Source organism: Engystomops pustulosus, chromosome 5, assembly GCF_040894005.1.
Source record: "Engystomops pustulosus chromosome 5, aEngPut4.maternal, whole genome shotgun sequence".
NCBI classification, from domain to species: domain Eukaryota; kingdom Metazoa; phylum Chordata; class Amphibia; order Anura; family Leptodactylidae; genus Engystomops; species Engystomops pustulosus.
The window spans coordinates 49,320,910-49,343,719 of record NC_092415.1 but is presented as its reverse complement, the minus strand read 5'-3'; the positions used below and the strand labels follow the sequence as shown (position 1 = coordinate 49,343,719).

The window sequence follows — 22,810 nt, the reverse complement described above, 5'->3', positions numbered from 1 at the left end:
TTATTTCATCCTTTAAAAGCGAGTTAAAATGCTACTATAGTAGCGAAAAAACTGACGCGTTTCGAACTAAATGCTGTTCTTAATCATAGTCAACTGTGACTATGATTAAGAACAGCATTTAGTTCGAAACGCATCCGGGTAAGTAAATGTGCCCCATTATGTTCACCAATAAATTAGGGTAAGACTGAACCCAAAGAGTGTAAAGAAGTGAAAGTGTCATGGTTTGGGGAATGTTTTCTGCAGCAGTATTTGAATCCCTTAAATAGCTGAGTTAATGCAGGTGTGTATAAGAGCCTTCAACAACACCTGGTTCATTCCTTGCCTTCATCACTCAATCAACCAGCAATTTTCTTGAAGGACAATGCTCTCTGTCAGACAGCAAAACATGCAATATGCAGCAAAGACTTACCGGCTATGGAGAGGGCTCGGCCCGCGAGCCCTCTCCACGCACCAGGACCCGGCATCCGGTGTACATTTAAAATATCAAATGTGAAATAAAACAAAAAATGTCCTATACAGAATTTTCTAATTTTGACAAAATGTTTATTTAGCTCTAAAATTTATATGTTCATGCAGGATAAAATGAGCAAACACATGTTAGATTTTAACACTCTATGGGCCCATAACAGAGCTCAGAAGGGAAGGAGCATCATCACACTTTTGGAGGGCCAATTTTGCCGAAACGAATTTCAGGTGCTATGCAGCATAATATAAGCCTATAATATATCAGAACAAGAGAAACCCCTAAAAAGTGACCCCATTTGAAAACTAAACCCCATTAAGGAGTATACTAACATTCTTTTTGGGGTGGCTATATCCCATTGGTTACCAACCAATAAGAGGAGTTGAAATGATCTGCTTCCCAGGCGGTCTATCAGACAATGATGGTGGCAGTGTGTGTGATGAACAGCTCCTGCTGGCACGGGGGAAACAGAGAAGGACACTAGCTGACAAACCACACATTTGAGGAGTGGGGGGAATAATGCTATTGTTGCAGCAGCCACAAAGAGAGTAGATTTTTCTTAAGGGGGTCTTTTTCTTTATTGACTAGGCTGTTGTGCAATGTGTCATGGAAACTGTAGTCTCAGGTCTTAAATAAATACTGCAGAAAATAAATACAGTAAATAGTGGAGCAGAGATCATATGAACAAAATTAATACTTTTTTTTTTTTTTACAGAAATGGGCTTGTTGTATGTTACAGCATTTTTTTGTGATAATTCGGAAACCCCCTTTAAAGTGTATTCCAGGCTCTTCAGTATTGAGTGTAATATATAAAATATGTAATATACAAAATATGTAATATATAAAATATATGTATAATTGTTCACAGAGATTACAGGGATGCCAGACAATCAACAACTGAGTGTTGCATACCTTAAGTCTTGTACACTTTCTCCCAGTTTTTCCAAAAGGAATTTGATGTCTTCAACTATATCTTCATCATCATACTTCTGCTGTTCCAGGTTTTCCAGTTGCTTCAGAACCTTGCACTGGATCATGGCCAGGGCATACTCCTGACGGGTTTCTCTTTCAGTAGACTTTTCTAGGAGATTCTATAACCAAATTGAATATTAAATCATTTTTAATCTGTTATCATTAGGTTTCTTTGTGTCACATATGAAATGAAATCTGCCATCAAAATCAAGCATGATAAACCAGTAAACCAGACACTGCGGCTGTGATAATCTTCTTATATTTGCTTTCCATGACCACCTTCTTTCTAAAATCAACTTTTAAAGTTATGCTCATGAGCCTTAAGGACTTCTGGAGGAGTTACCAGAGCCCCTCAGTGGTGCAACTTCACAGGCTGTTGTAGGAGCACTTCCCCCACCCCTGTGGGTTGAAACTTCCTCTGCCGCCAAGATTACATCAGGCAGAAGGAGGGTTGAAGTTCCTACAGAGCAGGGGGGAGGGAGAGACATTGTAACAGCATGTGAAGCTGCAGCACGTTGGAGCTCTGATAACATCCCCACAGTGTAATTAGCATAATTTAAAAAATTGATTTTAGAACCAACATGGCAGACAGATTTGAAAAGATAGCGCAAATGTTTTTGTTATTGTGATGCAGGGTCTTCTCTCCTGTCCCTTTCTCAATAGCCACCACCACAAGTACAGATGTAGAGGTGGGTACCAAGTGGTAGAGAGGAGGAAAATCCATCAGTATTAACTTTTTGGGAATTTCATGGTAGGGAAGGAGGAGCCTCCAATTTTAGGTATCAGGGCCCATAAAAAAAAAAGTGATCACAGGGTTTTGCTATCTTACCTACAAAAAAATGGAAAAATTGTGTCTGGTCCTGGAGGCACAAATTACCTTGGGCCTGAACTGGTTAAGATTTCTGTAGATCAACCAGAAATATTTTTACATGGCTTATGTGCGCCTCCTTTCAAGCGTTAATGGGAAACACAAGTTTAGCAGGTCAGTAATGGAAGACGTATTTATAACCTGTGCTAGCGCCATTGTGTTCCATTGCTTTGTCGCGGTGTTTTATGCTGAACATAAATTCTAAGAAATTCTTACTGCATATAGAAAGTAGCCTCATGCCTGTGAACAAGGTGTAAAGCAATGATACTCATAATATATGTCATTGTGCCTTAAATCATGGCTCTTTAAAATTTTTTATTTTTTTTTTTCATGAAAAAAATATGACTGTTGCCGCAGTAACAAGAAAACCACCGTAGCGTCCTGTTTGGCAGCATTTACAAGACATGAATTTTAATGTCCGATCTATAGATTACAAGTGAAACGTGTCTGAGCCGCTGCAGCAGGATGCCTCAACCTAAAAGTTTTTTGTCCATGTGCTCAATAGAAAAGACCAAATACTGACCGATTATGGTAAATGGATGGGTTAAGGGGGTGTGCCACGTATGGTTTTGAAAACAATAACATTCTTTATTTTAACACTTTTTAGAATAATTTTTCTGCTGTCACTTTATTTATACATACAAGACACGCCTTTTTCCATTGTGGGCGGGACTAAAAGCTAAAAATACGACCATGTCTTGTATTTTTCCGTGCACAGGCCCCATAATGTCCCTATGACTTTTGCCTGTATGAGGCCTAAGAATGTATTTAACTTACTTTGTCATAGATCAGTAGAGCAAACAAGTAGCTTTCATATGTAGGTAATGAATGAGACTATAGGGATGGTCAAAACTTGTGAAAAAACACAAACAAACACAAGAGCATAACTGTGTTACTTCCAGAAAAATCCATAATTATTTTTATATTTGTAACCCTAATAACAAAAGGTTGTCTTCCCCAAGTATGGCTGAGCAGCAACCACGATGGCTACACTGGGTGGGATTCGGGTAGCTGCTGTAGGATAATTGCTGGGGTGCTAAGGAGGCCTGAGAGGACTCTTCTATCCCCCTGTAATCACTGGAATGGACCTTGTCGTGAACGTGCCAACTGTGAGGCCCAGTTCTGGTATTCCCAGCTGTCTGGGTGCAAGTCCACAATAAATTTTGTCCGGGTGGACTCTGGCTTCACTGCCTAACTAACTGCCTTCACTGACAGAAATAAAATGGCCGCCATTCAGGTAGTGAAGCCAAAGCAGCAAGTAGACAGTGTCAGCATCTGGACTCGGTGTGTATCTTAACCCTGTTACTGAAGGGCACTGTGCTGTGCTCTCAGCAGGACAGTTCTCCCGACACTAAGCCTGCTGCGCGTCAGCAATCACGTCTCGGTGTGTCACATCTGACAGGCCTGTGATAGGTTAGCCATCACTGTTACTGGTGCACATTAAGTGATTGACTATACCAAGGACTGACCTTAAACGCTGCAAGGATGATTCTGGTGACTTTTTCTTTGACAGACTCCTGGAGGATATCAGACAGGACTGGCACAATGTTATACCTTCGCAGGTATTCGCACATTTGCGGACTGAAGGCGAGCAGCCAAATAGAGAAGATCATCTGATATTGAAGTTGAAATCCACATTTGTTGTGCAGTACAGACATTATGCTGAAACAGATAACATCAGGTTAATAAGAAGACCACCATGACCGTGAACAAGCAGAGACCCATTGTTTTCTTTAAAAGAAATCAACCATCAAAATCCAGCAAGATAAACCAGGCGCACCTTCTCATAGATCCAGGCACTGCCATAATCTTCTTAGATTTGTTATGCATGGCCTCCTTTCTTCTAACAGCAACTTTCTAAAATTATGCTAATGAACCAATAGGGGTCTGGGGGAGTGTAACCAGAGCTGCTCAGTGCACTCGCTTCACAGATTGTTACACTGTCTCCCCACCCTCCCCCACTGTTACTTCAGCACTCTCCCCCCTCTCCCTTATGTAATCCCATTGCAGCAGAGGAGGTTTCAGTAAACAGTGGAAGGGAGGAGGTGCTGCAGCCCAGTGTAACAGTATCTGAAGCTTCAGCATTAAAGGGAACCTGTCACCAGGAGACCCATTTTTAGCACTCCCCCAGTCCCCACAGAGCATAGTACATACACAGTGCCAAAGTGTTTTTGTATAAAAAAATTGGTTTTACAGAAAAAAAAGATATGTTATATTGTACCTTTCATTAGCATGTGCTGTGTGACTAGGCAGTTGCCTTTTGGGAGGGTCTGGAAAGGAGCAGTTCTTCCCCCACCCTTGGGGAACAGCTACTCCATGTGACCTTTTCAAATATATAAAACACCCATCACTGGGCTTAGCGACGCCCCCTGCTCCTCTACAGCCAATCCCGAGTGTGGGGAGTTATTCATATATTTGAAAAGGTCACATGTTTCCCAAGGGTGGGGGGGAACTGCTCCTTTCCAGACCCTCCCTTTTGGCAACTGCCTAGTCACACAGCAGATGATAATGAAAGGGATAATATAACATATCTTTTTTTCTGTAAAACCTATTTTTTATACAAAAACACTTTAGCAGTGTATGTACTATGCTCTGTGGGGACTGGGGGAGTGCTAAAAATGGGTCTCCTGGTGACATGTTCCCTTTAAGGGGCTCTGACAACAGCACTTCATTCCTTTAGCATAACTTTCAAAGTTGGTCTTATAACAAATATAAGAAGATTATCACAGTCAGGGTGCCTGGATCTATGAGTAAGTGCCCCAGGTTTATCATGCTTTATTTTGTTGGTAGATTTCCTAGATAACCATTTTTAAACTCTTTAAAGGAGTTTTCTGTCCCCATACTCTGGGCTGTCCATTAGTAGAGTATAGGGTAGAGTTAGTAGAGTATCCATCCACAAAATTAGCTATCCGTAGTGCATCAGCTGTCATTCACTTTAATTAGAGCTTATACACTACGGACACTTGTACCTTCAAAAGAAGTAGCTGATCGGGACGGGTACCAGGCATCACACTCCCACCTGTAATGACCGATGGCTAGGAAATTAGTTATATAAGGAGCCAGATGCCCATTCAACGGACAGCATTTTGGCACAATTTAATTTTTTTCCCACCCCAACCCCGCCCCCCACCGCCAAATCCTACACAATAAGATCATCAGCAAAATGCTAATAAGGCTTTCTACAGTCAGATGTGAGGTCCAGGGCATAACTAGCATATTAAGTGCCAAAATTGCTAAGAAGCGGCAAGGGTTAGAGAACAAATTCTGACACCTTCTAAGGATACAAAATGTTGGAGATGTCAGAGGTTAAAGGTCCTTTTTAAGCAGGTAATAAACATGCAATTTGCTGTGAAGTAATTGTCTTCTTACACTTCAGAACATACTTGGCTCCTGTACTTTTTGAATGTCTTATCAGTAATCATATTACTTGAATTCCCCAGCCGCAGTCAACTCCATGGTGACAGCAATTGTCTTTTCAAAGCTTCTTAGCATTTATCATTAGGTTCTGGAAGGAGCCTTACCAGGTGACACCATCTGCTTCCACCCACGCGAAGCGATACTCATTAACCCTTAGCATCAGCTGAAGGCATCCGGCAACGCACTGCACGTACTGGGAGCTCTAGAAGTGGAAGAATATCGGACGTTAGAATCATAGCGATTTTCTGTCATTTACTGGGTACACTCTAAGGATGCAAAACGTGGTCCCCATCCCAGTTATTAGGAGAAATTGTACACCCGTCTTTATTGTAGCCAAAAACGTGACACAAGTCCAGCAGAGTACTACAACATTGTCGGCATATCCACTGTCTCTATGTAATAATGGGAACCTTTATCAAAGTAGCAGGAGGTTGAGGGTTGTCACCCAGTGATGTGCAGCGTTCTCCTTGCTCACGCTATTAAAGTACCTAAACAAGTCCCTTCTTGTTTGCCATTCCTGACATGTTTCTGCGGCACAGTGTGACTTTTCCCGCTGCAGAGCATAAAACACATTAATGGATTTGTGGCAGTATGACGCTGCGATGCCCATTGAGAGAGTGATAGATGGGGGCTCATTTATGCAGCTGCAGAGTTTGTGCTTTTGTGACTTCTATTGCTGGAACTTACGGCCTTGTCCATTGTATAAAGTTTATGTAAAGGATTATGCAGTTGTCCTGTGGAGTGTTTAATATCATCTGGTTAATATAGTCTATATATTGGGGAAGTGATATGCCATACTTCAGGGCTGTGTTACATTTATCATCAAAATCGAGCACGATAACTCATAGATCCAGGCCCTGTGACTGTGGTAATCTTATATTTGTTTTCCATGGCCGCCTTCCTTCTAAAATCTACTTTTAAAATTATGCCTTAATGTCTCCTGAAGGTGTTCCCAGAGGCCCTCCATGCTGCTGATTCACAGGCTGTTACAATGAGCAGAACGTGTCTCACCCAACTCCCTGCTCTCTCCGTCCTCTCTCTGCCTGTGTAATCTAGCAGCAGCAGAAAGTTCGGGGGGGGGGGGCTGCACTGTGGGGCTCTGGAAACACCCACTGGAGCCCTTCTTGTCATAATTTTAAAACTTTATTTTAGGAAGAATGAGACCATGGATAACAATTGTAAAAAGATTACCAGAGTCACGGTGCCTGGATCCATGAGTAAGTGCTGCTGGTTTATCACGCAAGATTTTGATGGTAGATTTCCTTTAAGACACACAGAAATACTTCTTTCTTAACAGTTACAGGGACTTTCCATTAAGAAAGGGGGTAGCTTGCTGATCAGTGGGGTTCCAAGTGTTAGGACCCCTACAAACCATGAGAAGGGGTAAGTTGAACCCCAAATTAACAGAGTAGCAAGTTGCACATGCACCCTATTGCTACATTCATCTCTATGACACGGACAGAGATAACCAAGCGCCATACTCAGTCCATGAACTGTGAATGAAGTGGCAGCACTGCTGTGCTTTTTGTTCTGTGCACTGAGCAGCTCTACAACACTTCCCCTCTGCTCTGATTGAATGCTACAATAATAATTACACTCTGCACGGAGCTGTTCATCAGTGCTAAGAGCACAGCAGTGTGAGGACACAATCATGGGGGGAGATTTATCATTAGTCCTATGTAGCTTCTTGGCGTATAATTATCTATCTTTAATTTTTTTGAAAGTGACACAATGGCGAAAAAAATACACCAAAGAGTGTGCAACATCACATTTATTAAGTGAGTATTTTCAAAAGAACACAAATTTAAATCGCAAAACTACATCACACAAGAAGTGCTGTATGTGGGTCCATCGCTACTACAGGGGGGAGATTTATCTCATACTTGCACAATTTTGAAGTTTTTGTTCAATTCTATGTTTGTGGTATCTGAGAATTTCCTGTGCAAAAACATTGCAAAAAGGCAGAAATTGAGGAGATGTTAAACATACGTGCGACTGGTGCAGTCTATTCGCATAGAGCACACACATCAGAAGGCATTTAACACTGCACATACACCGGACTATAAATCTGTCTATTGGAAACCTGCCAGTCTAACACAGACAATTGCTCAAAATCCTGCCTAATGATAAATCTCCCCCGATGGAGTACAAATTAACTATTCAAAGTCATGTTACTGCCAATAAGTTAGAGAGAAGAAATATTAGAGGCAGACAGCCGCTTGTTAGCGTGTCTTCCTTGTTAGCAAATCATCACACCCAACCTACCTAATCATTTTATTGCAGTTATGATCTACCATATGAGGAAAGTGGCAGGACACCATCATAAATATAAAAAGACTGACAGCTCAGGGGCATCCAATACCCATCTCAATACCCCTCTTATAGAAGCTTATGGTAACTGTGCAACAATTCAAACTCAAATAGTAATGGCACTGGCAAAAGGATGAATGTCACTTATTATAGGATAGAAAAATCACCTTTACTAACCCCAGATTTCACCCTGTTCCAATTTTCTCTTATTTAAATTCCGAAAATGTGGAAAACAGAAGTAATTTGTAAGAAGAGAACCTAAACAGTTATCTAAAAGACCAGGAAAAAACCCACTCCAGTGGTCCAGTGTGCATAGGGCCTTACCCAACCTCAAAACCAATGTGTAGTCCTCTCGGGACTATGAACGGATCCGCAGCTTGTTTGCACCCCTTATCATTGGCATCTAAATTACACACATAAAAGACTGTGGAGCCGAAAACACGGGCACCTGACTCTCACACAGGACTGTGGAAACCACAACCGTGTGCATTAGCCAATAGAAATCAGTCTGTCTGTGGGTTATCCGTTAAATAAACAAATAAGCCCATGGACAAAACCAACGTCAGGAGCAGGGAGCCTAAATGCTGGACTTCCATCATAGGTTTTAGGGAAGGTTTTAGGGAAGAAATAGAACTTTTGCGTTTGTAATCTGTGCCTTCATTCTGATGTTACATCAGGTAAGATCTAGTGCAGGTTATTCTCACCTGAAGTTTTATGGCCAAATTATCAGATCTATTTGAGTCTTATCCAATACTATGTGACCCTATAAGGCATAGTTTTTCCTATGAATAATTTACATCTCGTACAAATGTATACATAATCTCTATATGAAGGAGGATTTTCACAATGAATGGAAACTTTGTGTCATTAGAGAGGAACATTTAACGGAAGATTCCAAGGTCAGTTCTCTGACGCTACATGCAGAATGTTCCTTTCCAACCTCTCCAGACAAAGGGGTAAAAAAATTATTCACGTAAATAAATATGTAAAGCTCTGAAATGATAAAAGGAATGTGTGTGGTGGTGTAGGGGCCATTATGTGTGACTTTCAAGGATTTCATTTACAATATGAAACATCAATTTGTATACAATTTTCTAATGTTAATGACATTGTTGATTCATGTAAATGGAAAACCAAAAGAGACAGAAATGTCTACAAGAAGTAGATCCCATAGCTCCTCATTTAGATATGTCTAACGAACATGGGGAGAGGAGGCCGCGAAAGGAGTCTCCATATACTTCTAGGTAGAAAATCATCGGCATGACTCCAAAAGGACAGCAAGGTTTCCAAAAGTGTGTCCTTAATACCAGTAGCAAAAGCAGATCTAGAACACAAACCAATGCCCTAACAAGTGAAGCGATATACAAGAGCAACGCACTGAAAACATGCACTTGTACTTTGTAGATTTAGTGCAGTTACTCCTCCTAGCTACATAGACTAGACCTACTATTAACAAGCCGTTAAAGGGAAACTGTCACCAGGGACCTCATTTTCAATAAAGACAGGCTGCAAAAGCAAATTGCTGCTGCACTGCAAATATGACTTTCTGCCATTTCTCAACATTTGCATTAACGTGTACCCTGACAGAATCCTCTGTGTAGTCCCAGGCGTTGGGCTTTGGTTTGGATGCATTTCAAAAAACAACATGTGACAGCTGCTTATTCCTCAGCTCTTAGCCCCCATCTTAGTGCTGCTGTATAGCTCCTCCCTCCTGCTCCTTCACAGTAGTGATAGGTCGCTCATTGACAGCATGATTCCATCTAGAGAGCCATTTAAAAGCCAGCTCTTTTCAGTGAGCCGATCAAAACAAGCCAAATCACTTAAAAGAGATAAAATTCCTATCACTACTTCACAGAGCTCACAGCCTGGTGAGCTGACATCAGTGGGGAGGGAGGAGCTGTATAGGAGTACAAAGGTAGGGGCTGAGAGCTAAGGACTGAGCAGCTTAGACAAGTCAAATGTTATTTAAAATGAATCCAAACCAAAGCTCAAACCTTGGGACTACACAGAGGATTCTGTCAGGGTGCAAGGTAAGTTACAACACACAATTATACTGTAATGCAAATGCTGAGAACAGGGGTATTTACAATGCAGCAGAAATGGGGTTTTTTTTTAACTGTCTTTAGGTGACAGGTTCCCTTTAAGAATTTGGTCAATGTTTTGTGTATGTGGCTGCATTTCCTGGACCAATTGTGACTGAACATTGTGAACTAAATTGCTGCAAGATTAATTTGTCCGACCTGAGAAACATGGCCATCACCCTGGATGTCTGGCTGTCTTCAGGATAGGCCCTCACTGCAATACAACTACAGATATACTAATGAATGAATTTGGAGAACCCACCCTAAGGAAGTCAGCCAACGCCGCAACTTTTAGTGGTTCTCGTATAAATTCTAATGTGTATCAGCGTGTGGGAATACATGCACACTTATTTCCACATACCTAAAAATGTAAGTAATGGCCACAAATAAAAGTGAAAGGGGAATGGGCTTCAACTATTAGAGAGATGAGCGAAACGATACCAATTATTTTCAGATTCGCTTTGATGAAACGATAGCTCCAAATGTTATACATCTCCCTCTAGTCTTCTAAAAAACAGATTTTTTTTTTTCTAAAAAGCCTACTTGTTAAGTTTATTTTGTAAAAAAAAATTTTTTTTAATTTTGTGGAAAATAAAATTTTATTTAAAATTAAGATCTGGATTTTAGAGGAGTGGATATACAGGCGGTCCCCTACTTAAGAACACTCAACTTACATACGACCCCTAGTTACAAACGGACCACTGGATATTGGTAATTTATTGTACTTTAGTCCTAGGCTACAATAAACAGCTGTAACAGTTATTACTAAAGCTGTAATGAAGCTTTAGTGTTAATATTGATTCTTATGACAACCCAACATTTTAAAAATCCAATTGTCACAGAGACCAAAAAAGTTCTGGCTGGGGTTACAATGATAAAATATACAGTTCCGACTTACATACAAATTCAACTTAAGAACAAACCTACAGACCCTATCTTGTATGTAACCCGGGGACTGCCTGTATACCAATTTCCAAAAACCGGATTAACATCAGTTGCGACTGATTTGAATCAGTCCCGAACCAAATCTTTTGAAAATTCGGCGAAGCTTCAGGGGATCTAATCCTGAATGAGTCAATCATCACTATATTTGTAACAAAAATAAAACTGACAACATTATGTCTTGCTGCTTATTTCCAACAAGCCCTTACAAGGAACCTTGTTATCGCTTCTTCCGCCTCCACAACCACCTATGTAATGCCTTATCATGCTTTCCATCCAAACCTGGTGATTTTGATGTCCTATGCTGTACTTACCGGGCTGAACCTAGGTCACTCTCGGACTATCTATAGCTTTGGTCCACAAGACGCATTAATGTGGGCGGCAGAGATGAATTACAGAACAGACTGGAATTATAACACATTGATGTAATGACTGAGGCTACTGTAAAACTAACAAAGATTAACTGAAAGAAACCGGCAGAAAGTAACATGCTGTTAACCTGGTGTCAAGTAGCTGAGCTTCAGCCTGTGATTCACCATTATACCACATCAATGATGATCTGTTTCCATTTCTGAACACTTACATCACTTGGAGAAACTGTTCCCGTTTCCATAGCACCTCCACTTCCGCGTGATTTCTGAAAGATGAAAGAAAAACTTAAGTATTGTGTATTTAGTTTGCTCTTGTCCATTAAGTTGCTTGGCACATTGGCGCTTTAGTCTACATCTCATTGGGTTGCGTAGCTAGTACATCACTGGTGCCAAGTGAGTATGAGTGCGAGTATTCATGAAATGTAAAAATCTTGTACAATGATAACAGGACCTGAGTTCTAATAGTCATATGTAGATAAACTATATCTGAACATAAAGAAGCAGTACATGACACCTTGGAAACCTTAAGAACCTGTCATGATGTAAACACTGGATTATACAGACAAAATAAAGCAGTAGGATCCAAGCTGATTGTACAGTGTCCTATCTGCAGGCAACATGTCGTAGAGCAGAAGGATCTGAGCTGATTTTAAACCGTGTCCTATCTGCAGACAGTATGTAATAGAGTGGGGGTAGCTGAGCAGATTTTCTGCAGGCAGCATGTCATAAAGCGAGAGGGTCTAAGATTATACATATTCCCCTATCTGCAGGCAGCATGTTATAGAGCAAGAGGATCTAAGATAATACATAGTGCCCTATCTGCAGGCAGCATGTTATAGAGCAGGAGGATCGAAGATTATACATAGTGTCCTATCTGTAGGCAGCAAGTTATAGAGCAAGAGGATCTAAGATTATACATAGTGCCCTATCTGTAGGCAGCAAGTTATAGAGCAAGAGGATCTAAGATTATACATAGTGCCCTATCTGCAGGCAGCATGTTATAGAGCAGGAGGAGTAGAGAAGATTGTACATATTGTCCTGTCTGCAGGCAGTATATTATAGAGCAGGAGGAGCTGAGCAGATTGTACATAGTGCCCTATCTGCAGGCAGCATGTTATAGAGCAGGAGGATCTAATATTATACATAGTGCCCTATCTGCTGGCAGCATGTTATAGAGCAGGAGGATCTAAGATTATACATAGTGCCCTATCTGCAGGCAGCATGTTATAGAGCGGGAGGATCTAAGAAAATTTTACATAGTATACTTATCTGCAGGCAGCATGTTATAGAGTAGGAGAATCTAAGAAGATTATACATAGGGGCACATTTACTTACCTGTCCCGTTGACACCGCCGATCTGGAATGTCCGACGAGGATTCGGAGCTGGCGCGATTCACTAAGATCATGCGTCCAATTTCCTGCATGTGTCGCTTCCCCACTCAGCTCCTACGGAGGTCACCTTCATCTTCCCGGTGCATGCAAGTGCTGATCTTGTGACACAATTTGAAATTCAGCGGTTTGTCTGAATTAGTCGGGTTGTCCGACGGCCACGCCCCCAATTTGTGTTGCATGAAAGCCGGCGCCAATGCGCCACAATCCGATCGCAGGCGCCAAACCCCAGGGCAATTCAGTGCAAATGAGAATAGTCGGGAAACCCGACGGAAATGCGTCCAACGGACCCTTAGTAAATGTGCCCCATAGTGTCCTATACGCATGCAACGTCATAGAGCAGGAGGAACTGAGCAGATTTAACATGGTGTCCTATCTGCAGACAGTGGGGCAAATTTACTTACCCGGTTCTGTTGCGATCCCCAACCTGGACGGTCCGACGAAGATGAAATCCTGTGCGATTCATGTATCCGCCAGAGTTCTTCCCGATGCTTGTAAGTGCGTGTCTTTCGACCCAATTTGGAATGTTTAATCCCGTGCATAGTCCGAATCCGTCGGGTTGTCCGACAGCCCGTTTTGTTGTAAAATACTCATTATAAAACTTGTTTGTTTTTGATGACTCTAAGACAGCCATTCAGTGATACACCCCCCCCCCTCCCACCGATCTGATATCATTATTTCCATGGTTTGATCCAATCAATAAGGGGTTCACATACATTACATAACGACGAGAACAAATGAAAGTAGCACAAACACTAGAACAAGTGGAAGGAAGACCCTGCCTATGAGGGTCACAACATATAAGGTAGGGTAAATGGAGACACTGATCTGACGGTTAAGTCACCAATGTCTGAGACAGTCTGGGGTGGGAGCAGGCAAAGCAAGGGGCTGCAATGAATTTTCTTTATACTGTTGAAAAGCTACAATTTGGTAAGATTATTTTCTGAGAATTAAAAGCTGCAAACCTGTGTCCCATCCCATTCATGGTGGTAGAAGTACTACTGGTGGTTATGATTTGACTAAATTATACTGGGAAACCTGAAGTGTTCTGCATTGTACAGCCCTATGAAAGACGCCTTTGTACTATGAGCCGGCACAACGTGGACATTTGTAGTCTCACAGCTGGACACTTACAAAGAACTTTTTAATATGTTGAAGATGCAGAATTTCACAAAAGGAAACAAAAGTTATTGAATGTGGCTTACAGAATGCAGAACAGCAGAGCGCACATCTCCCTGATACTGCCGAATACAATCCCCTCTATGCACCTGAAGAGGCCGTTTTTAAGAATATCTTATGAGCTTAGCTTCTTTTCTTCTTTTGTGCAACTACTTAAGTTTTAATTTGAAAAATCTTTATTGGAGGAGGCCACACATTTCTTACAAGTATTATCTCTATAGAAGAGCGGTAATAAATGGGAGTAAGGCTACATTCACACTACTGATATTGGCATCGATTAGTCTATTCTGTTATGGGCTGGAATGGATGGTAAATGGAAGTCCTTCATTTCACTCTCATTCACCTTGTGTTACACATCTGTTATTTGTAACAGCAAAAACAGTGCTGCCGCTAGGGTTGTTCTGCTGTTAAAAATAGTGGAGCTTTTAATGGACATCATTTGGTGTGAACTGGGTCTTAACTGCCTTTTACTGCTGCTAATATAAAAGCCAGAGGAGAAATCGCAAGAACACTCATTCCCGCCGCTGCTGTGTAGTCGTAGAAGTGATCAATCACCAGTGAGATTGCGACTTTTCTGCTGACTCTTCACTTATTATATTAAGGCTACATTCACACGGACGTATGAAAACGGACGTTTACGTACCGTTTTTTTTACGGATTACATACGGCCACATTCATTTCAATGGACAATACATCCAACCATTTATATTGCCGTTTTTGACACTGGAGCTTACCGTACTGTATACTAGCCATATAAAAATATAGAGAATGTCCTATTTTCTCCCGTATTTCAGTTCTGTATGCCCTAGAAGTCTATGGGGACGTATAAAATATGGGTTACATACGGGCTGCATACGGATGAAAAACGTCACATATATACGGGCTCATACGGCCTGCAAATACGGGACTGGAGAAATAATATGGTTGTGTGAATGTAGCCTAACACTGTACATCGGTGTTTAGTACTGCAGCTCGCACCAATTCACCTCAAAGGAGTGAGCTGCCATTTAACTAATGGGATATAAATCAACTGTCCTCAGGAAGGGAACAAATAAAAAGGATACTTCATAGCAGAACTGTAAAGTTTATAGTGTTTCCCTATAGCGGAACACAAACATTTTTCCCATATACATTCATTATTAGATGAGCCGTTTCTCATCTAATTCTGCAAAGCATTTTGGTTGCTAAGGATAGTTCAAAACTCTACAGACCCAAGGGTCAGGGGGTGGGATTATGCACTGTGGCCTCAGTGATTACAGGAAGCAGCTTCATCTTGTCTGCTCTGTCCACACTCTGCTCTTATGTTCCCACACACAGTGCACCTTCAACCTGCAGCTGCTCAGTTTAATAATCTAGTGTGCACAGAATATCATCCATAAACCTTCTCTGCTGACCACCTCCATCACTCCACAATGGAAAGAGTAGGATCAGCAGTCTGATACACAGGATAAAGACTATTTACTTCTGTGTACGCTATGTCTCCTCCTTTCTCTGTACTCCCCATCCCTCACTGTTCTGGGATAAACTGTCACATTTGAATCACATTTGCGTTCTACAGCAGGAACACTATGGGAAAGATTCAGCTGAGTTTCTGTGTCCTGATTGGCTGTGCGTCTAGTGGTAAAGAGGAGAGCCCAGTCTTTTGGGAAGTTTCTCTCACAGCTGAAGATATATACAGTATTTTTCGGACTATAAGGCGCACAATCTATAAATGCCTGCTAAAACGCTGAGGTTCATATATAAGGCACGCCGGAATATATAAGGATGAATGATCAGCAGGTGGCAGACCTGTGCACAGTTCAAGGCAGTTGTTGTCTGTCAGTACGGTTCATATATCATTTCTGAGTAAATCAAAGGATTTTTTGTGTGCCTTATAGTCCGAAAAATACGGTATATTCATAAACATTTTATGATAAATTGGAGCATTGCATTTACATTTATACCCAATGGTGTCTGAGACTGTAATGCCCACGTGCAGCTATACAGTGTTCTTATAAGGGGTGTAACAGAGCAGGCAAGAGAGAAATAAATGGGTTTATAAGAGATTTGGACAGTTAATTGATAGAAGTGAAGACTGCAATAGTACTGTGTATAGTTTAATAAAGTGTGCAAATTATCATAAGGTTTTTGTCCTCTCAAGATAGTTTGAGTGTAACCAGTTAGGCTCAGTGCACATCTGCATTGGATTTCCATTGTACGCTATGAAGGGGTTATCCACTTTCATCAAATGATCAATATTGTTTGAGTTATGAAAAGTTCATGGTTTACTAGATCTCTGCTTGCCGTCATTCAACAAGAAGCTTCATTGTTTACTTCCTGTAGATAAAGACTAGTCCCTTTTCATGTGATGTCACACAGGTGCACTGCACGTTACTACACACAGCTCTGATTACTCTGTGATATATTGAGCCGTGCACCTGTGTGACATCACATGACCAGAGTCTGGTTTTTATTGACAGGAAATAAACAATGAAGCTTTGTGTTGCAAAACAGCAAGCAGAGATCTAGAAAACAGTGAGTAATTGATGCAGAAAGCATATTGGAAAAATGGTAGAACTTTTCATAACACAAACAACATTAATCATCTGCTGAAAGTAAACAACCGCGTTAAGTAGAGTGTGACAGAAACCAAAAATTGAAGGTGGACTTTAATGACTTTACTGACTTTAATTATGTCAGGTTCTGTTACAAACCTGTTATCTGTAATTGCGAAAACTAAGACGCGGATTGCTGCACTATTTTTTTCCTTAATAAGGATTTGATGGTCCAGACTTTGATGGTACAATAAAAATAAAGATTATTATTAGAGATGAGCGAACATGCTCGTCCGAGCTTGATGCTCGGTCGAGCATTAGGGTACTCGAGACGGCTCGTTGCTCGGACGAGTATTTCCCCTGCTCGAGATCGAGCATTTAATTAAAAAAACACAGTGAAGAACAATGAAGAATAGAATAAAAACAGTGAACACAGGATCATTTAAGTGAAAAACACAGTGCAGAACACAGTGCAGAATAGATTACAGATGTTCGGCACATCTGCTTACTTGTCGGGAGATACGCGCGGAACGGCGCGAACAAAATAGCATGTGAAGAACAATATATATGTGTGTAAAGAACACATTGCAGATGTTTCCATACATCTGCAATGTGTTCTTCACACATATATATTGTTCTTCACATGCTATTTTGTTCGCGCCGTTCCGCGCGTATCTCCCGACAAGTAAGCAGATGTGCCGAACATCTGTAATCTATTCTGCACTGTGTTCTGCACTGTGTTTTTATCTTAAATGATCCTGTGTTCACTGTGTTCACTGTGTTCACTGTTTTTATTCTATTCTTCACTGTTCTTTACATCTGCTAACTTGTCGGGAGATAATATACGCGCGGAACAGTGAAGAATAGATCGCAGATGTTTGCAAATTATCAGAAGACATTCTTTTTCAATTAAATAACACATTTTATTCCCGAACCATGGTCCCTTTGAAAAATGCTCGGGTCTCCCATTGACTTCAATGGGGCTCGTTACTCGAAACGAGCACTCGAGCATCTGGAAATGTTCGGCTCGAGTAACGAGCACCCGAGCATTTTAGTGCTCGCTCATCTCTAATTATTATCAAACACAGGGAAAGCATGCTCTATCTTTTCTCCGTGTACAGTATGGTGCCACTGTACCACCACCGGGTAGCCAAAGCCGTCTAGGCGGACGTATATATCTGGCCAATATACGTCCCCCACAACATTCAAGTGAATGCAGCCTTAGCCTAACAAACCAAAAATATAAATTCCGGATAATAGGTGCAGCACGGGAGAAAGTTTAGGGATGTCAATGTTTTTTATAAAGGGATACAAATAGTCAAAGAAAAAATCATACAGATTTTAGTGTGAGGTCCAAGGAGAGTCTTGAGATCTATTAGATACGTTTCCCATCTCTAATTGTCAACACTATAAAATATGCAGCAGTTCTTTGTAGATTTTCAGGTTTTAGTATCTGTAGTCATGCTGGGAGATATTACACGGTCCCACCTCGCTCAGTCTTATTATACGCTGACATATAGACATATAAGTACAGCTAATGTACAGCCCGTAATTAAGACTCCATAATGGCAGCAATTACAATTCTCTGTCACTTCATACAAAAACTCCACAATCTACCAATAAAGCCAGTGAAAGGAATACCTGGGAGCTCAGCTGAGTTTTAATCCAGTTGAAGTAGTAATTCAAGTCGCTGCCTTCCATCAATTCTCTCCCCCAGGCTGCCAATTTAGCAATTATACGTGCCGCCTGAAAAAGAGTGGAGGAAAAAGAAAAATTGATTTTTATTTTAACTCACAATAACCATAACAAGTCACTATTTTATGGGCTTCATTTCTTAAGCGTGGAGCATATATGTAACAAATGTTATTACTTATACACACCCATAGTGAATGGCTTGGGAATACTAGTGGATATTCTCCTAACTACTCGTTCTACATTTGGTTACGGCCTTTTGCCAATGAGCCAGTTAGGATCAGTGAATGGAGCAGGATGGTCAATTGTCCATAGTAGTTTGAAGAAGGCCCCCTGTTATTTTTGGACATGTGCTATCTATTGTTATTTTTGGACATGTGCTATCTATTGTTATTTTTGGACATGTGCTATCTATTGTTTGGAAGGCTAGTACATGTCCCCGTGTATTTGTATGAGCTCTCACACATGGCCCGATACATGAGCCAACTTCCTGAGTCTCAGAGCAGGGCCTATTCCTTGCCAAGCTTTCGACTCGGGCAATCCTTTTCTACTGTCATCGGTGTGTGAGCGGATCTCACATGCCGATGACATATGGGCTGAAAACAAAGGACCATAGACTTGCTGTATTCAGCCCGAAAGCACATCACAGTCATCCAAAGTCCAAATGTAAAAGGTTTAAGCTGGCAAGTTAGTTCAGAAATTCTCCATTCTGACTGGTAAATGCAGTCACATGTATCGATCTCATGTAAAACTAGCCTTGGGTCCCTTGCACATAATATATGCTACGCCCTGGGCCACTCACTCCTCCTCTCCCAATAAGGAGCCATGCAGACCTGCTGTACTGTTAACAGTACAGTATGGTGACACGTGTGTGCTCACCGGACCGTGGCCAGGCTCCATAGACGTCTATGCGTCTGGATATCCATTTGTGTAAATGGAGCCTTAGGCAGAAATTAAAGGGAGTGTATCAGCAGTTCTCACCATATGCGGTGTTCGGTAACAGTCCGAACCATAAGGTAACCATACCTTTGTGTGTGCATGAGTAGAAGCAGGACTGTGAAAATGCATATGTATATATATTCTGGGATTGTAGATGGAAACTGGAGGAGTCTCCTTACACTGCTTTGTCCTCTGAATTGTACTACTGCCTCGACACTTACCTATTCTTTTGTAGAATTGAAGCAGAAGCCAGCCAGGTAGCATTCCCACGTTCAGTTTATCAGATGCAGCTTTTGTAGCCAAAACCAGGTGTGGATGATAATGGGTAAAAACATAATTGAGAGGAGTTACTCCTCCTCATTTTTCCCACTAAACTCCTGGCTTGGATATCAAAAACTGCATCTGAAAAACTGAACGTGTGAATGCACCCTTACTCATAGCAGAGGCAGAGAACTGTGGAGCAGCTCAATGCAGAGATCTAGTTTCCCTTATAAAGAAAAAAAAATTCTGTGACATGGAGGAGAGATCACATATAGCACTACAAAATGCGAGTTATAAATGGGAACATAAACGTTATTTTACCATGTGGACAGTGAACAGATCCTGGCGATTCAGCATCGGAAGAAAGTAGGACCATGCCGTGTTCTTCCCACGCCGGGCATAGTCAAAAAATATACTGACGCGTTGATGATTTTCCTAGAAAACATTAAAAATGAGCATGAGAAACCACAGATAACAATACACATGTACATTCCTAAGAATTGCTGACAGGCAGGGAGCTTGACAAGGCCTTTATTCCAAGAAGTAACAAAAAATAGACCTTCCTTTTTCTAAACTTCCTGGAAAATCACAGGGGCAGAGGCTAGGAAAAATGTGAAGAAAAAAAAAAACAACAACATATCATAACAATTATAGAAATATCTAAGATCAAGTGCCCTACACATAAATATCACAATCGATGGGAAGAAAACAGATGTATCACAACTCATTCTTTATCACTGTACATGTCCGGATAAGGTTGGAGGAATCCCAGAAGTGGTGAGTGCACCTGAACATTTCTGACAGCATCTAGTTTATGGATTGTTCAAAGTGAACCTGTCACCAGCTTTTACCCCATTAAACTAGCCCCCCCCCCTTAGGTAGGGAATTAAACGTCCTTTCTAGAATTTCCCCTCTTATGTGCAATCTTGCCTGTTTCTCCTCTAAACCATGTGAAAATGAGCAGATAAGAGCCATTTATTGCATGAGATGAGTCAAGCTTAGTTTGGGTCAAGCCATGCAGCAATAAACCAGATTTACAGCCCCTTCATTCTCAGTGATGGCATACCCTTCTAAGAGATAGGCATCTTACATTATAGTACTATCCCTTTAACCTCTTTTTGATGGTCATTGGTGCCTGAATGTCCAGGTCAATATTTGACGTTCTGTCATACGCTTCTTTAAATTACGATACCTTTGTAAAAGCTTTACATATAACAATTTTTACTTTGTTTTTTTCATAACATGTGAGACTTTAACTTGATAGAATTTGCCGATAATTTACTGATTAGTGACTACAAATGTGAAAAAATGAACTTTTTTATCATATTTTTTTATTAAGTAGCAAAACGGAATGAACCTTTACTAAAAAAATATGTTATGAATATGTACAGAATTATTCCATCACCTTTTCCCAGGTTCAGCTAAAGATGCAGAGGGTGCATGTACTTCTGCAAAGTGAAAGTCTTCTGCACCTTCTTCTACATTCTTCAGATGACAGGCTGGAGGGGGGCATATTTCAAATGCCTGCATCTTCTGAACCCTGGCAACTAGAAACACAATTCTGGAGAATCTGCCCTTTAATATGATATGAGGATTGTGTTTGGATGCTTCACAACGCCAGAGAATACAAAGCCAAAAATCAAAATTGTTTACTAGAAATTCAAGGGTGGATATCTGTGGTATCTGAAGTATCCATACATAATCGATATACCATATTAAAGAGGAGATGCTCCTGTATTATATGATTGTGTTTCTAGGTGCCTGGGTTCAGAAGATGCAAGTATTTGAAGCTGGGTCACTGTCATGATGTTTATAAACCTCCTTACTGCACGAGGCATGTGCAAATAGAACCTATATAGAAGTATGGCAGTTGTGAAGAGGTTAATAAAAATATGTGTGAAGTAACAAACCCTTCTCTGCTACATCTTTATCGTAGAATCTCAAATAACATTATGAAGGATAAGAGTTTAAGGAAAAGTTTGTAAAAAGCCTCTACCTTAAAAGGCTATGCTGTACAGTATAATTCAGTAAGTACCGTAGACTTCATGACATTTGATCTCATGAATAATAAGAACAAAACGGCTGTCATATCTGACATCTGGTCTCCAGCGCAGACAAGAGAACACAACTCAAACTTCAGAACATCTACATGATGGGAAAATTATAACTTTCGCAGAAAACACTCTGAACGCCAAGTACAAAAGAGAATACGGAGAACAAAGGAGTAGAAGCATCAATAAAACCAGCTTACATGTCACTTCTTCTGAGCCTCTGGAAAGTAATATTAAGGCTAGCCTTAAATCTTAACGTGTTTAAACAATAACAGAACTTTCGCCATCACCATTCCCTTTAGTAGATTTCATGAAGGGGGTATTATGGGAATATGAACATCATAATGGTATAAATAAATGAATTCAACAAAACTCAATCTCATTAATCACAAAGCGGAGCTTAAATAATTTGCTTTTATGATTCATAAAATGTTATGGTCTTTCTAAAGTAGACAGAGTTATCTCCAAGATGGCTGCCATCTACAACTACATGTCCCATGATCCCACAGTTCTCAGTAACTCCTCCACCCTCTTATGCTCTGCTCCCAGTGATGATGTAACAGACTGTCCTGCTCTGTTACTATAGTAATGATGTGTAACTGCCATCACTGCACATTACCCCATTGCGATGTAGTCTCACTGCAACACTGGCCATACTGGATGCACTGCAACCAACCGACTACAGCCAATCATAGTGTTGATCACATGACCTGCCCAGGTCGATGCAGGACATGTGATGTGGACATGTGACCAGCGGCCATCTTCTGTCCTGTGTATTCTCCACAGGGACAAAATCGATACACTGATTTAAGGGTCCAAAAGGATTTTAACTCTCCATTGTGTATGTCCCTTTAACCACTTTGGGGAGCAAAATTTTAAATAACAATTAATTACATTTGAACATGAATTAAGCTTATTCCTGAAATACCCTCTATTACTAAATCACCTTATCACCAAATATGGGCTCCACTCTCAATGCTACCTACATCTCTTCACTTTCAAATGTCTCGAAACACACAAAAATGCTTGTAGGTGTCCATTCAGCCACTCACCGGCCAAAGCAGTGCGGCTTGAGACTCTGAGAAAGCTACTGTCCCCATGTTAAACCAATTTAATAATTCCTTAGTACTAACCACATTAACTAATGTTGTGGGTCAGTCCAATAGAAAAGAAACATCCATGAAACTTTAACTGTATCATTACAAAGTCATTAGAAGAACTTTGCTTACAATAGGACTTCCATCAGAACAAGGCTGCAAGAAACAGTAACCCAGAAAGTCCCCAAAGACACCCCGTCATTTATTAACCGTAAAAACACAAATGCCGAAATTATCTAATTAT

General features: G+C 40.8%; 1 protein-coding gene across 3 annotated transcripts in view; it reads right to left on the bottom strand.

Annotated features, from left to right (window-relative positions):
- ATP6V1H (ATPase H+ transporting V1 subunit H) overlaps nucleotides 1-22,810 on the bottom strand; it is a 109,440-nt gene that overhangs the window by 35,589 nt on the left and 51,041 nt on the right. For all 3 annotated transcript variants that reach the window (XM_072151916.1, XM_072151914.1, XM_072151915.1), the window contains exons 6-11: nucleotides 19,740-19,853; nucleotides 18,168-18,272; nucleotides 11,637-11,690; nucleotides 5,825-5,922; nucleotides 3,773-3,965; nucleotides 1,376-1,554 (exon numbers count right to left, since the gene is read on the bottom strand). In XM_072151916.1, coding sequence (XP_072008017.1) covers nucleotides 1,376-1,554; nucleotides 3,773-3,965; nucleotides 5,825-5,922; nucleotides 11,637-11,690; nucleotides 18,168-18,272; nucleotides 19,740-19,853 — 743 coding nt within the window. The remainder of the gene's footprint in view (nucleotides 1-1,375; nucleotides 1,555-3,772; nucleotides 3,966-5,824; nucleotides 5,923-11,636; nucleotides 11,691-18,167; nucleotides 18,273-19,739; nucleotides 19,854-22,810) is intronic.